Here is a 15,065-nt window from a genome sequence, read left to right on the forward strand (position 1 = left end):
TGATGGTCCATTGAAATCTAGAATCAGATGAGATCTGGTTATGAAAGGTTCCAAAGGAAAGAAGAATAGCTGGGGCTTGGGTTTTAGAGAAGGGCTGTTGGTTGAGGGCTTAAAGGAAGATCTTGTTACAGAGTGATATGGTTATATGGAGAATAACTGGAGACAAGGGGTGCGTGGACCACTGCTGTCCGAGGATCATAGTAGTGATACGTTGACTGAGAGTACAGACAAGAGCTCATGACAACGGGAAATAGTTTAGAGCTAGAAGCAGAAGCTCCAGAGTTGGTTGGTGTCTCGGGATTCTTGAGGGGAGCTGGTCCTGTCTCCTTAAGAGTGCCAGAGAAGAGTGTGTGCCAGTAGATGTTTGATGTTAAAGGATCATGGAGGAGAGCAGGTTTTGAAGTAACACAGAGGTTGTGACCAAGAGATCCTTAGAAGAGATGGTCCCCAATGGTCTCAGAGGAGCACTGGTGATTGAGGCCCCCAGAGGAGAGCAAGTAAGAGAGTTTGGAGCTCGGAGTGTCCGAGGAGAGAGGGTGACAGAGGAAATGATGGAAGCAGTCCTCACCAGCATCAACTTACATTTGTTTATTAAGTAAAAACGTGTAGAATGCACCCCAGCTTGACTGTCCCTTCATCCCATTGTGATCTCATGCAGAATTTAAACCACTTATCAAATCTCTGATTAAAAATCTTCTTGATCTGGCTCTGCGTTCTGGCACTTTAAACCAATCATTGTCATCAGCCCCAAAGACTACCATGATGGTGGTTCAAAGTGTTCGCAGTAGAGACCCTTTCATCTAGATTCTCAACCCAGAAAGAGAAATAGAAACCTGTATGACACATTCAAAGTGCACATAAGGAAAAAAATATTACACATAATACATCACATAATTGGCAAATTTTTAACAATCAAAACGGATGATCTTGTCATCCTGGATGGCTCTCCCGAATTAACGGAACAGATTTGACCATTCACTCCAAACTGAGGCAATCCATTGGTCAAATACCACATCCTTTATTCAAAAGTCAAAGTGCGCAGCATCAATTCCATGCACAGCATGAGTCAGAGTCATGTAAAAGACAACAGTGACACAATAAGCGGCCCATTATAGACTATGAGTCACAAAATAATAGTTTCAGGCTCCCAGGTTAAGCATTTGTTGACAAATTAGCATTTCCCTGCTAATGATAATTTAATGATTATTCTCAAATAGTAGGTCATTTAAATGTGCATAAAACTATAGTTTCTTCAGTGTCAGTTCTAGTAGAAATACATTTGATTGTACTCAATCACACATTCTACAGTCAAGAACATTGTGGCTTCTATAAAAATCTAAATACCTCAGTGAAAAACGGACCTAAGAAACTCTTCACCGTCATCAAACAACATACCTAGCCCCCTTTTGCTCCTTCAATTCTATTCACAAAGAAGTTTTAGGGTGCATTTGCAAATTCTGCTAACAAAATACAAACTAGACTTTTTCCTACCCCCTGGTCTATCTCAAACGTTGTTGGATGCCTTACTGCTTAAACACGGACAAGGTCTTCCTTCCAGGAGCTCTTGTTGGTGGAAGCAGAGAAGATCCCCTTAGATCATAACCCATTCTCTCACTTCTCGAACCCAATACCAGCCTCTATTTTTAAAAGACATCAACAAGCTAAATCTCCCCATTCCTGAAACATACGGTCAACTCCTTCTTGGGTCAAGTCCCTGACCCCATGAAACTTAGCAGGGTTAGCCCTCTACTAACACAAAAAAAGGAGCATAACCAGAAGGCCTTAATATTTTTTAACAAATAACCAGCTAGCCATCTCTAGTGAAGACCCTAGGAAGATGTGTTGCTAAACAACTATACCTCGACATCAAGGAAAATAAACTCGTGGACAACTTACACTCAGGCTTGAGATCCTGACGCAGCACAGAATCTACAATACTTCACATAGTTTATGTTTTTTAGATACAACCATTCACCCCCTCTTACAAATCGTTGAACTATCTTGTACTATTGATGGGACAGACAGTCACTGTCCTAAAAGGGTTTAACTTCTATCTTATCATATTTTCACAGCAAATACAACCGGAAAATATTCTCTCAATCACCTCACTTCTTACTCAAGACATCCTCCAAGGGTCAATCCTCTCTCTGACACTTTTCACTTTGCACAAGGAGCCTCTCTGTTCTTTGCTGAAACACTCTAAATTAATCATCCCAACTATACTCAGATGACTCACAACTGTACATAAAAGTAACCTTCCTAGAGCACATTAACAACCTAGTAAGCACATGAAAAACTCTCCAAATATAAAAGTAGTTTCGCCACCTGAACGTAATCCCATCAAGAGTGAGTTCCTCCTACTTTCTTCCCCAATGTGTTCCACTCACGACAAGGATTGGCTCGATACAGCACTCCCACTTAAATCCAAACCAATCATAGTTGACAATGCAATATCTTAGGTCTTCCCCTTAGACCAAAATCTGAACCTTCAGGCCCACATTAGCACTCTTGCAAAAAATACTCAATACCAAATCAACCTACTTAGGGGAATAAAGTTCTTCATCCCTCCCAAAGGATTCAAGACAGTGGTCTAAGCCCCAGTACTTTCCAGACTGGACGAAGGAATCTCCCTTCTAGCGACATTCCAAAATCTTACTTTACATCTTTGAGGGCTGCCCTCAACCCCACAGCCTACCTAATCACTGGCACTTGAAAATCTGACATCACCCCAATCCTTGGGAACCTCAACCGGCTCCCCAATTAGGCAGGATGCATTTTCAGTATGGCATGCATGGTTTACAAAGCTATTCATACAGAATGTCCACACTAGCTATCAAGGAAATTAAAATCTCAGGAGGATCCCACCCACTTTGAAGCAGTGATACCCACCTAGAAAATCCACCTCCAAGAATACAAAACTCTAAAAAAATCTTTCCTGGAAGCGGGCCTAAAATCTGGAATGCCATTCCCTCACCAACAGAACTAATCCTTTCCATATTGTTTTCAAATGAGACCTCAAAACCCTTTTCCGCTTTACATCATTTATACCCTCTTGAAGTAATCAAAATTCTTCTCAGGGGTCTCACTGATACTTAGTCCTTTTAAACCAACAAAGAAGAAATTGGCACAGAAGCTGAAATATAAAAGATCAAGTTTATTAAACTCAAATGAGTTGAGACTACGCCACACAGAAGCCTGAGCAACTGAATGGGGCAGTCTAAGGAGTACAGAAAACTGGGGCTTTTATATATGCTTTAGAGTTACATAGTAAGCATAAATGCAAGGGGCAGTCCTGGCTCATGTAAGCATGCAAAATGACTAAGTTGGGCATACAAGATCTACTTGCTCAACAAAGTGGGAGGAGAGTTACTTCTCCTTACAGTAGCAAAAATAGCCTGACAGTTATACTAGAGAAGCAGGTACATTCTACTAGCTAGGCCCTTCTGGGCATGTGCGAAGTGGAAGATGCTGAATATAGTTTGTCTTTAGGCAGACTACAAGAGCAGTTAACAGAAAGGTAGGACAGAGCACATGACAAACAAAATGGCTGCCAGTAATACAAAATGGCTTTCACAAAGCGGATAAGATAACTTCTAAATACAAGATGGCTTCAGCTAATGCTAACCCATTGCTGTCAATTTACGACACTCTGAACTTTATGTATATAATGCACACCGACCTGTTATTGTCCTTCAACTGCACACACGTAGGTTATTTTATTAACTCTGAAGCCTTTATATATATGCATTACTTTCTTTTCATCTGCATGCTTCATTTGCCTGTTTCTATCACTCAGCAGTACACACCTAATGTATTTTACTAACTGTAAAGTGCTCCTATACCCTGAGGGTCTGGTTCACTCTATATGAAATCACAAATCTATAAATTAATAAAAAATAATGTAAGAAGAGGTCAGAGTTTGGGATGAGATATTTAAGGGTAAATCTCTTGATTCAGGTTTTTGACACCACCACCTGTATAATACTTAAACAGTGACCATTTCCAAGTCTCTCTTGTTAGTTTCTGATGGTCACCTGTCCTAGCTCTGTTCCAGTCCCTTCCCTCTAGGAGCCTAATTTCAGGTTACTTCTCGCTAGAGAAACAAAGTATAGCAAGAAGAGGCAAGTATTCAGAGTGCTTATTTACTGATTTGGTGTTTAATAGATGCCGATTACCTCTGTAATCCAATTAATCCATTAGTGCCTAATAACTTTGGGTCCCCTTCTAGCAGTATACATATGTGATTGATAGCCAAAAAAGAGAATTTATTTCTACAAATGTTGACTTTTTTTGTAATTTTGGCCTTAGTAAAAGTCTCCAAGGTATGCTTATTGCTTTATGACTTGCAAAACAAACTACTCGCGGTAGCAGATTATCTACAGGTAATAGGATTGCATGCCCATGTATGCCCATGTCATGAATCATACGTGATTTTCCATCAGAATATTACAACAAGTGAAGTTAATAAGCGACTGTGAGACAGCATGCCGTGGGCGTTCGTGGTTATCTAGCGATAATGGCGTGAGGCTCTTCATGATATCTGTTTGCATCATATGCATTAGAGGTTGTTGGGTGACGTCATAGGTGTTTTATAGTGTTGATGTTCGAAAGGGCATTTCTGTTTGTTTTGACGGTTGAAATAATGACATTTGTAGATGGAGTAGGTTTTTGCTATAGTTTTGCGATGAGGCTTTTTCGTTTCTGTAATGGTTGGTCTTATTTGAGATTTAAATGTACATTCTTAATGTTTTTTTAAATGTTTTTAAGGGAATTTTGGGTGAAAAGGTCTGTTCGCACAGTTGAGTCACCAACTTATTGTTTTACGTCGTTTTTTTCCATAGCTATTTGACTATTGTGAATTAAAGGTCAATCTGATACATTCTTTCATAGCTGCTTTGGTTTCACCGCACCTAACATCTACGTTGGTTGTTTCCTCTCCCTGCAGACTGGTGGAGCTGTCATCTCTCACGCCCATCAACCCTCACTGGGGGATCATCTCCAGGTGCATGGCCTACAGCAAGGCAGTGTCCGATCCCTTTGTGTATTCCTTGCTGCGGAACCAGTACAAGAAGACCTGGAAGGACTTGGTCAACAAGATCCTAAAACGGAGCTCCATCAACTCCTCAGCTCTCACAGGAGAACTGCACAGAAGGAATGTTGTACAAACCACTGAGTGAGGGCAAATGCAAGCAAGCTCGAACCTGCTATTGGACTACAGGAAACCTCAAGGCAACCGTATCGGAAGGCCTTAACGCATGCACAAATGCAGGCATGAACTCATGGCCACCTGACTCGGTGGCTTGCCACAGCAGTCCAAAAGAGTGAACACACTGCACAACAGAAACCTCAGACCGCCTCTTGACTGGTGCTCAACCACCCAGGAATGCTGCAGCCTCGAAGGGTGATGAATTGCTGTTCAGTCTCCTGCAGGTGGCTGGAGATGGCGGGGACATCACTGGCCAAGTGTTCTATGAGATTCTGCAGAAATAATGTCCTATTCTTCACTGGACCAACCGAGATGGGAAATTGTTTACATCCTTTTGAGAATTTGTTTACATGTTTTATGGGAGACACCAGGGTTAACCTCCTTGGTGGCACAGAGATAGGCGTATTTATTGCAGATCACTTTTATTTATTAAATACTACATTAAATGTATGGGCGTTAACATGTGAAAGTTTTGTTTAAAAATTGTGTGTTGACCTTGTCTGGCTGTCTTTATTGCATATATTCTTGCATCTTTTACACACACAGGGCAGTCATTCTGCATTTGTGAGCAGCGATAGGCAGGATGGTGTAGGAGTCATGTCATTGGTTCATGATATGATGGCTTTCCTCCTCACGCTGCTGGTCCTCGCTCACTGTTTCCAGGCTGGTGGTACATTTACATCATCACAGTCGGATGGACACTGGTGAAGCTGTAGACATCCAGACTGCAGCGGACAGGTTTGCACATCAGGCGGTATCACAAAACCCGAGTGATGGAATTTATTTTGATTGTTCAGTGAGGGCAGAATAGCCGGAGACAGGTTCACTGACTCATCAGTGAGATCTGTCCTGACAGCTCCTCAGGTGCTGCCTCTGACACATCTCTTCTGGTGAACCAAAACTTTGATCTATGGAAGACAAGTCATGTTTTAATTTTGCCGTATTGGCCCAGGGCCAGTTTTGAAGGATCCTACCTGGGACAGACCAAAGGGTTTTCATGTGGGCTGGGCAAAATCCTTTCAGGTGTATTATCCACATGAAGTTGGTACCTGGTGAGAGCATGCATACTGTTGGCAGTGTCCAGCATTGGTTTAGTGACCACGCGTCACCTCCTCTTCACCAGCTCCTCGCCATCACCGACTATCAATATCAGATGGCTCCTTCTTGGACGTCATTTAGAGATCAACAGGGGTCAAAGCTTCGACCCCTAGCTTGCCCCATGCAACCCATGGCACTACCTGTTCGTCCCCTGCCCTCAGAGGTGGACAAATATGTGCCAAAAGCACAGGGGCCTGTGCACACTCCTTGTGTTCTGTTAAATACTAACAGTACAAAATATTCTTTTAGTGTGATAAAAAATAAAGCACAATTAGCTGGAACAGGACCTTTGGTGCCAGCTGAGGTATGTAAAAAACTGCTTTTAAATGAATGTTGTGTGCGTGCTTCCAGGTGCTTGCAGGTGGGAGTGAGATTGTGTGAAAAAGAGCATATGTGTATGCATGTGTGTGGATGTGAGCATGTCCGTCTTTGTGTGAGTATGTGTGTCTGTGTGAGCATGTATATGTGTGAGAGTGAAAGTTACTGAGTCAGTGACAGGTAGTGAGTGAGAATGTGTGAGAAATAATACGAACGAGTGTAATCGAGTGTTGGAGAGTGTGAGTGAGTGAATGTGAGTGAGTGAGGATGTGGTGTCATGTTTGTGTACCTGTTGTTAGTCCTGGCATACTGAAGATAATTTTTGTCCTATAAAAACACCTGCTACCAAAATATTGCCACTGGTGTACTTGAGACAATGACCGACACCTGAGACAAAATATTAGCAATGGCAGAAATTCTTGGTAGAACGGATATCCATGGTAAAATACTGGAACTGACATGCCCGATGTAATTATTGCATATGGGGCACCTGTGGAGAATTCTGACATGCTGAGGAAATCCTTGTCATGGGGTACCCATAAAAAAATTCTGGCACTATCACATTGGATGTAATTCTTGGCATAAAGGAGGACAACCTGACATGTAGGAGGGAGGCAACCATAACAAAATTCTGACCCAGGCACACAGGGGTAACTATTGAAATAAGAGTCACCAGTGGTATATTGACAATATAAATGGCAACATTTTGGAACTGGCATACTGGATGGACTATTGGAATATGTGACACCTATGCCACAATGCAAGCTCTGGCATAATAGAGGAAATGTTGACATACTGGCACGCATAGCATATTTTGAAAAAATTGGGTAAACTCCCGGAGAACATCAGGTTTCAATAATTTGGCAGACCATGAAAGAAGTTGAATAATTAATGCACGCTCTTTCAAAGCCTATTGCATTTTAGCAATTTTATGTGAAAATTGTGCTTTAAAATGCATTGTTAGATCCATTTCTTTTCAACATTTTCTAGGAGAGAAAAACCCCTTAGAAGAGGCCTTGCTCGCTCACTACAATTCAAGACACGTATTATGCCAAGAACATTCAAAGATAGTAAGCACTATAATATAGGTGTTATCATAAACTGACATTTGTCTGTGTTGTGTTATGTTGTTAACTTAATCATGCAGATATTTTGGAACTTCAGCGATGTCAGTTGTGATGTCACAAGGTTATGTTCATGTGACATGAATCATGAATCTTGAAGAAATCAGGGTCACCTTCACATTAGAATAACTAGTGCTCCTCCATACACAATGATTTCAGCTTGCTAACCACACAAGAAAAAGTATAACTCGCCACAATACCTTGCATCGTGTGTTCAGAAATAAAGTGATTCGAGATGTCATAAGTGTTTTTATAAATGCTATGATTTTAGATTTTATAAGTGATGTAATATCAAAGGGTATAAGCAGTGTATGGTAGAGTGGGGAGTTTATATTTGTTAATATGTGGTTAGTGTGCTGAAAGCAGTGTGTATGGACGAGTGATATTTAGCATAATGTGAAAGTAGTGCATAAATGATGAATTTTAGGTATAACTGTAACTTTAGAATTTCTAATTTTTGTGTTGATTAAGTTTGGTTAGTATAGAAATGAAATGAAATAAAATGAAAACGGTATTTATAGAGTGTGGCAAATACTCAAAAGTGTCTAGGTGCTGGCTCATGGAGCAGACGAATGTTGAAAAACTACCCTACAGGATTAGAGATGAACAGGCAAGTTTTTTTTTAAACATCTTTTTATTGAACAAAAAGAAAGACATTACACAACTCAAAACTGACCAGAGAGCACTGAGTGACTGCAAATATAAGCAGTGAGAACATAGACCTCCATCAGAGACAAATGAACAGAATATAGAGAACTGGCTTAGGCGTCTTCCGGTTCCACACTGGCGGGATCTACATCAGGTGGTGTACACATGTCAGCCCCGTAGGCGTTTCCAAACTCCCCAGATCTTGCCCCACTTGCGGGGTCGCCTCCTCGACACATACACAGACCTCTCCCGGAACATACACCAGTCAAGGTCCTCCATCCACTTCCCAACCCAAAGCGCCCGAGAAGCACCCTAGAGTTGTGCAATATTGCGTTTGAACATCGCACAAGCTAGAGTGACCCAGAGTGTGCCATGGCTCGAGAGGTTGGAGGGTTCCCAAACATTTAACAAACATCGACGCGCCTCCAACTCGATCCGCACCCCCCATACTTCACTCATCTTTAAATGTATCCTCGTCCGAAAATCACGGACCTTTTCACACTCTCACAGGATATGAAGGAACATACCAGGCCTTCCACACCCTCGCCGACAATCCCCAGATACGGCCAACCCCATTCTCAACAGTCCAGAACCCGTGGTGTAGGAACGGTACAGAATCCTGAGCTGGACCAAACAAAGTCTCATTGGGACTGCCACTATTCAAGGGGATGACACCGCCTCCCTCCAATCTTCGTCATCCAGGACTAAGCCATCTGCCACCCACTGTTCCCTGAGCTGCACCAGGGGATCCTCAGTATGGTTAATGAGTTTTCTATAGGTCAACGATATTGCTTTGGTGGACAGATAACCATCTAACAGTCTGTCATAAAGCGGGGAGGCTACCAGAGGTGTCTCTCCACTGGGGATTACAGCGTGTAGAGCATGACTGACCTGAAGGTATCTAAACCTTTCCGTATCGTGCAGCTGGTACTTGGCCTGCAACTCCTCAAACGTCAACACCCTATCCTTACCCCACACATCACGCACCTGAGTAATTCCAATCGAATCCCAACGGTCAAACCCTTTCATTTTCCACAGAGTATCCAACATCTCTGAGCTCCACAAAGGCATCTTGAAGAGGACCGCGCGGCCCAACAAGGAGATCGGTAATACTTTCCACCTTAAGACATCACCTCGCAGTCTGGCCAATGGGGGTAATAGATTCAGGCTAAAACGTACCTTGGGGTCCTTCGATATCTGGATCCCCAGATAATGAAAACTGACCAATTCCAGCTTCACCGGGCAGTTCACTGGCACTCTGGGTGGTTCACCACTTAACACAAAGAGGACCGACTTCGCCCAATTAATAGAGAAGCCGGAATGCCTCCCGAAAATAGCAAGGATGTCCATAAAAACTACCAGGGAACTGTGAGGGGAGGTCAAATACAACAGGATGTCGTCAGCATACAGCGAGATCTTATCCTCCCACTCCGATGTCCAACGCAGTCCTCTAATCGAGCGGTCCGAACGCACCCAGGCCGCGAGCGGCTCTAGTGCAAGGGTGAACAAGAGCGGTGAGAGAGGGCAACCCTGACGAGTGCCCCTCCCGAGTGAAAAGTCGCGGGATCTATGATTGTTAATGACCATACGAGACAAGGGGGCTGGGTAGAGAAGGCGAACCCAACCAAACCAGCCAAACCCCAGCTTCTCCAGGACCGCAAAGAGGTATGGCCACTCCACTCGATCAAAGGCCATTGTGGCATCCAGGGACAACAACACCGCCGGTTCATGGATGTGAGATGCACCCGACACCACTCCGTGGAGCCGTCTGAGATTAAGGGCGGTGTTCCGACGAGGCATAAAACCGGACTGGTCCGGATGCACCAGCGTCGTGATGACCTTCACTAATTGGGCGGCGAGCAGTTTGGCTAACACTTTAGGCTCTACATTTAACAGGGAGATCGGGCGGTACAATGAACACTCCAGACGCGGCTTACCATCCTTATAAATGAGCACAATATTAGCGATGCGTTGATCATAAGGCAACTCGCCACGGTCTCTACTCTCAAGATACATATCTTTCAGGTGCGGGGCCAACCGGTTGGCGTGAAGCTTAAATAGTTCAATGGGGAGACCGTTTGGGCCCGAAGCCTTGCCTGAATGAACCCCCCTGATGGCCATCGCCACCTCATCGTTCGTGAGGGCGGAGTCCAGAAATTCCCTGTGTTCGGCAGACAGAACCAGCATCGGAATGTCTCGGATCATGTTGGCATACAGTTCCGGTACCAACCGAGATCCCCAATCACCCTTTTCCAACCATGCTATCAACTTCCCGGCCTTGTCGCCATGTTTATATATTCTACTCTGCGTGGTAGCATGTTGCGTCTTTGCTCTGTCACGTGTCAGGGTCCTGTACTAGTCCCAGCAGCTTCCAAGACCAATAGCTCCGCCTCTACCCTATCTATTTCTGCCCTGCGAGACCCCTCGGCGATAAGGCGCTCTATAAATCCAAATCCAAATACAAATACTAGTGAGAGAACCTCCACCCATGCAACAGTTTTATACGCTTCCCACAGGGAACACTTCGATGTAACCGACCCTTCATTCTCCTGAAAATAACGATCCGTGACATGTACAAGTTCCTTCCTGACAGCAGGGTCTTTCAGACGCCACGCATTATTCGGTGCCTCCCTACCCACATCACCCTGTTCCATCCGCAAAAGAAGCCATATTGGTGAATGATCAGACACTCCCCACGCCAAATGAGTCACTTCCTGAATAAAGGCCGCCTGAGACGCTGGTAATAAAATATAGTCTATCCTAGAAAGTGAGTGGTGCGCCGCAGAGGCGTGTGTATAGCTCACATCACTAGGGTGCCGAAGGCGCCATCCATCCACCAAACCCGATGCGGCGGTAAAATCCGCCATCCATCTACGGAAAGGCAAAAGCACACGGGAGGGGTGCCTGTCTAGTTCACTATCCAGTACAGCATTGAAGTCCCCGCCCAGCACCATTGTCCCGATGGGCAAAGTCAGAAACACCTGGCCCAAATCATGGAAAGTATCCACCTGTAACGCTGGGGGGACATAGATAGACAGAAACGTGACAGTCCTACCCTCCCATAACCCCAATATTCCAACATATCGACCTCTGTTGTCAGACCATGTCGACTGGATAGTGAGGGGGAGGGAGTTTTTCACCAAAATCCCCACTCCTCTAGAGCCAGAAGTAAAGCCGCCATGAGCCACTAGTTTGTAGCCTCCTCTATGAAGCGCCATACAACGTTTACCCATGAGATGAGTTTCCTGTAGCAGCGCCACGTCGGGCGAGTGCCTTCTAATCAGTTGACTCACATAGTGCGCTTGATCTTATCACCCAAACCATTCACGTTCCATCTAAGGACGGAACACCCCAAACCCAACCTAGCGGAGGCCATTCCTTCCTATCTCCGAAAAAGAATGGAATATCCATAGGCACCCGTAGCGGACTCTGGTCACACAAAACAAACAACTCAACAATCAAAACCCCCCCAGTACCAGTCCCCCAACCCCCCTCCCTGCACCCCTGCATGTAGCAAACGCACATCCCCAACTTGCAGTGTGCCTGTCACCCCGACTAACTACAGGTATCTAAAAGTAGAAACCGGAGGAGGACCTTACAACAGGCCGCCTGCCCCCACCACCCCAAACCACCCACTGTCCCCCCGCACGACAAAACACAAAAAAAGGGCCCAGCAAAAATAGTCCAGGGGGGAAATAAAGAACAACCCCAACCAGTTCCACTACGCCACCAGTAATGTTAATGCAGTACAGTCACAGCGACAAGTCACTGTTCTTCACTATCTGTCCGGACCTGACCCCTTGAGTCCAAGCTCTCAATCCGATCCAGCCAGTCCACGGCAACCTCAGGATTATCGAAAAACCAAGTTTTCCCATCATGTTCAATCCGAAGACGGGCCGGAAACATCATCGAGTACTTCATCTCTGGGTCCCTCAGATGCGCTTGATGGTCATAAACTTCTGCTGCTGTCTCTGCACCATCTGAGTGAAGTCCGGGAAAAACAACAGTGAAGTGTTCTCGTAGGCCAGCGGGCCCGTGGATCTTGCCGTTTTCAGGATAGCGTCTCGGTCCCGAAAGTTTAGGACCCGGGCTATTATGGGGCGAGGAGATGCCCCCGTCTTCGGGCGACCAGCGGGAACTCTATGGGCCCTCTCCACCGTAAAAAAGTTACTGAGGCCCTTAGGCTTGAGATGTTGCAGGACGAGTTCCTCGACAAAGAGGTCCGGAGTCAATCCCTCCGACCTCTCCGGCACTCCCAGGATACGGGCATTATTGCGGCACGCCCGTCCTTCATATTCATTGAGCTTTCGATCGAATTGAGTCCAGGCCGCCTTAAGGTCTCGCACCTCTTTCTGCAGCTCCGACACATCCTCGTTGAGACTCGTCGTCTTAATTTCCAAGCCCTTAACAGCAGTTGGATTTCCCTTTTTATTTCTAAGGAGAAGGTGTTCCAAAGTCTGGTGGTGCCTACCAGAAAACTTCTGCCACCCCAGCCAGCTTTCCTGAACCTGGGAATCACTAGGTTGTGAGAAAAGGAAGGCCTCAGTGACGAGCTGGAACATACAGTTGGAAAAAGCTTGGACCTGCACCATAAAGCACTTTGAAAGCAATGCAAAGAGCCTTAAAGTCGATGCGTCTCTTTACTATATACTATATATATATATATATATATATATATGTAGTACCTACTGGCGGCCGCCAGTAGGTAGTTATAGTTAGGCCCTTTTATCCATAGGAAAATGGCAACATTCTATTTGGGATAACTTTGGTGTTGATTGATGAATCGTCTTGAAATGTTTCAAACTGTTGGCCAGCTCAGTTCCGCTCCTTCCCTGAAAGTTTGGGGGTGATTGGTGAATCAGGGGCTGAGAAAAAAGGGGGTCCCAAAATGTGTTTTCCCCATGCAATTTCCCGTAGGACCTTTAGCCACGGCTACAGCGCGACAGCTGAACGGAATTACACCAAATTTGGCAGAGAGGCAGTCCTCAGTTCTGACTTGTGCCTTACGCTTAGAAGCACTACGCTCCGTTTGCGGAGTTTGCGGAGTTTTGGCAACTCCGCGTTCCGCGGAGTTCGCGTAGCTGCCGATAACTCCGCTATCCGGTGCGGAGCGTAGTTGTCGCGCGCTAAATAACATTGTCGCGCGCTAAATAACATTATCGCGTGCGCGGCAATGGCTTACCTTGGTTCTGCGTTCGCTTTTTCCCGGTCGCGTCGGCCACCATGTTTGTAAACCCTTCCGTGCAGCTGTGCGAACGCGATAACGTCATTGGAAGCGCGATAAAGCCATAAGGACGCGCGAGTATGTTTGTTGGTAAGATCGAGTTGCCGAACACGCAGAACCTGCAATCTTGCACAGAATAACTCGCGAGCATGTTAAAAGTTAAACCTTAATAATAAATTACCATTTTGGTTAGCAAACAAGTGAGAAACCCCTCAAAGTTGTACCTTTGGATGTATTTTTTGGGGGGAAGGAGTCCTCTTTCTGTTTCTACTGTATTTTTGAATATTAAGGAGGAAGGGCTCTGGAGTTTACAACTTCCTGTTCCTGTCCACCAGGCTCCTCCCAGTGCTTTGTCCATGAGGTGGTCACTTTCATTTGGATTTTGAGCTGGCAGGATCACTTTCTGTGTGTGTTGGCTGCATTACTGCTTTTTTTGAATCTTACTGAGGACTTTTGGATTTTGAATTCTCTTTTTCAAGTAAGTTCAGTAATGTATGAGTGAGTATGATGTTGTAGACTTGTGTTTGTTTGATTTAAAATGTTTTAACTACATTATTCATTCCTTGATTTAAATTATTGATGGGTGCCTACTTTTATGAGGTCCCAACTTGTATTTCTTTTTAAATTTCATCCAGGCTACATAGAGAGGTACCCATGGGTAAAATCATAATTCTGTGTTTAAATTTTTATTCAAGTTTGTAAACAAACATCATGGCTGGCATTGGATTATGGTCATCATTCTGCAATAGCAATGTCTGCTGTGGAATTTCTGTTTGTGTAATGAAAAAGTTTTTTTATTTTTTTAAGCCAATAGCTGACCCTAGTACTCCATGTAGTTAGTGTGTAGGCATGTTTGAGTTCATTGTAATAACTTTCTGTGGTTGGCCTGGCCATGTGTTGTTGGCGGCCATTTTATGTTTCCCAGCCACTTTGGTCTTGCCATAGGCCTCCAAACTTGTGGCCTACTCTTCCAGTAGGCCAGAGGTACTAGTCATAGGGTCATGAAAGGTAATCAACTGTTTTTCTGGTGTACCTCTAATTAGGAAATCATGGATGGACTGGATTGATTTAGAAAATCTTATGTTTATGTGTGGGGTATGTCAGGTTTCGGGTGTCTGTCAATTTCTGCCATTAGGTAACCCTAGGAATACAGCTCGGGTAGTTTTGGTAACGTCGCGCCGTGTGGGAACGCGACCTTACCTTTTTTGTCTTTTTCGCGCGCTCAATGTACTGGCTCGGGAACGCGATAACGACTTTTTACTCGATTCGCGTTGCCGAACACGCCGATTTTGCATTCTCGCGAACAATATGTCCCGAGTTGCATAAAAGTTCCTCGAAAATGTTTAATGTGTCCCCTGTGCTACCAAAAAGTCCTCATTTTTTGTGTTATTTACTTCTTTGGTTGTAGCTTTGTCTTCCTGGAGCATGGGCCACTCCCAGTTCCTTT

The 15,065-nt window shown here is 44.6% G+C and overlaps 1 protein-coding gene across 1 annotated transcript in view; it reads left to right on the plus strand.

Moving 5' to 3' along the window:
- Positions 1-5,602, plus strand: part of GPR26 (G protein-coupled receptor 26) — a 263,376-nt gene extending 257,774 nt beyond the window's left edge. Inside the window, exon 3 of the mRNA XM_086920306.1 lies at positions 4,946-5,602. Within this exon, the coding sequence (XP_086776432.1) occupies positions 4,946-5,177 (232 nt within the window). The 3' untranslated portion in view covers positions 5,178-5,602. The remainder of the gene's footprint in view (positions 1-4,945) is intronic.
- The last annotated feature ends 9,463 nt before the right edge of the window (positions 5,603-15,065 follow it).

The sequence above is a fragment of the Lissotriton vulgaris genome, chromosome 5 (genome assembly GCF_964263255.1).
Source record: "Lissotriton vulgaris chromosome 5, aLisVul1.2, whole genome shotgun sequence".
Lineage (NCBI taxonomy): Eukaryota > Metazoa > Chordata > Amphibia > Caudata > Salamandridae > Lissotriton > Lissotriton vulgaris.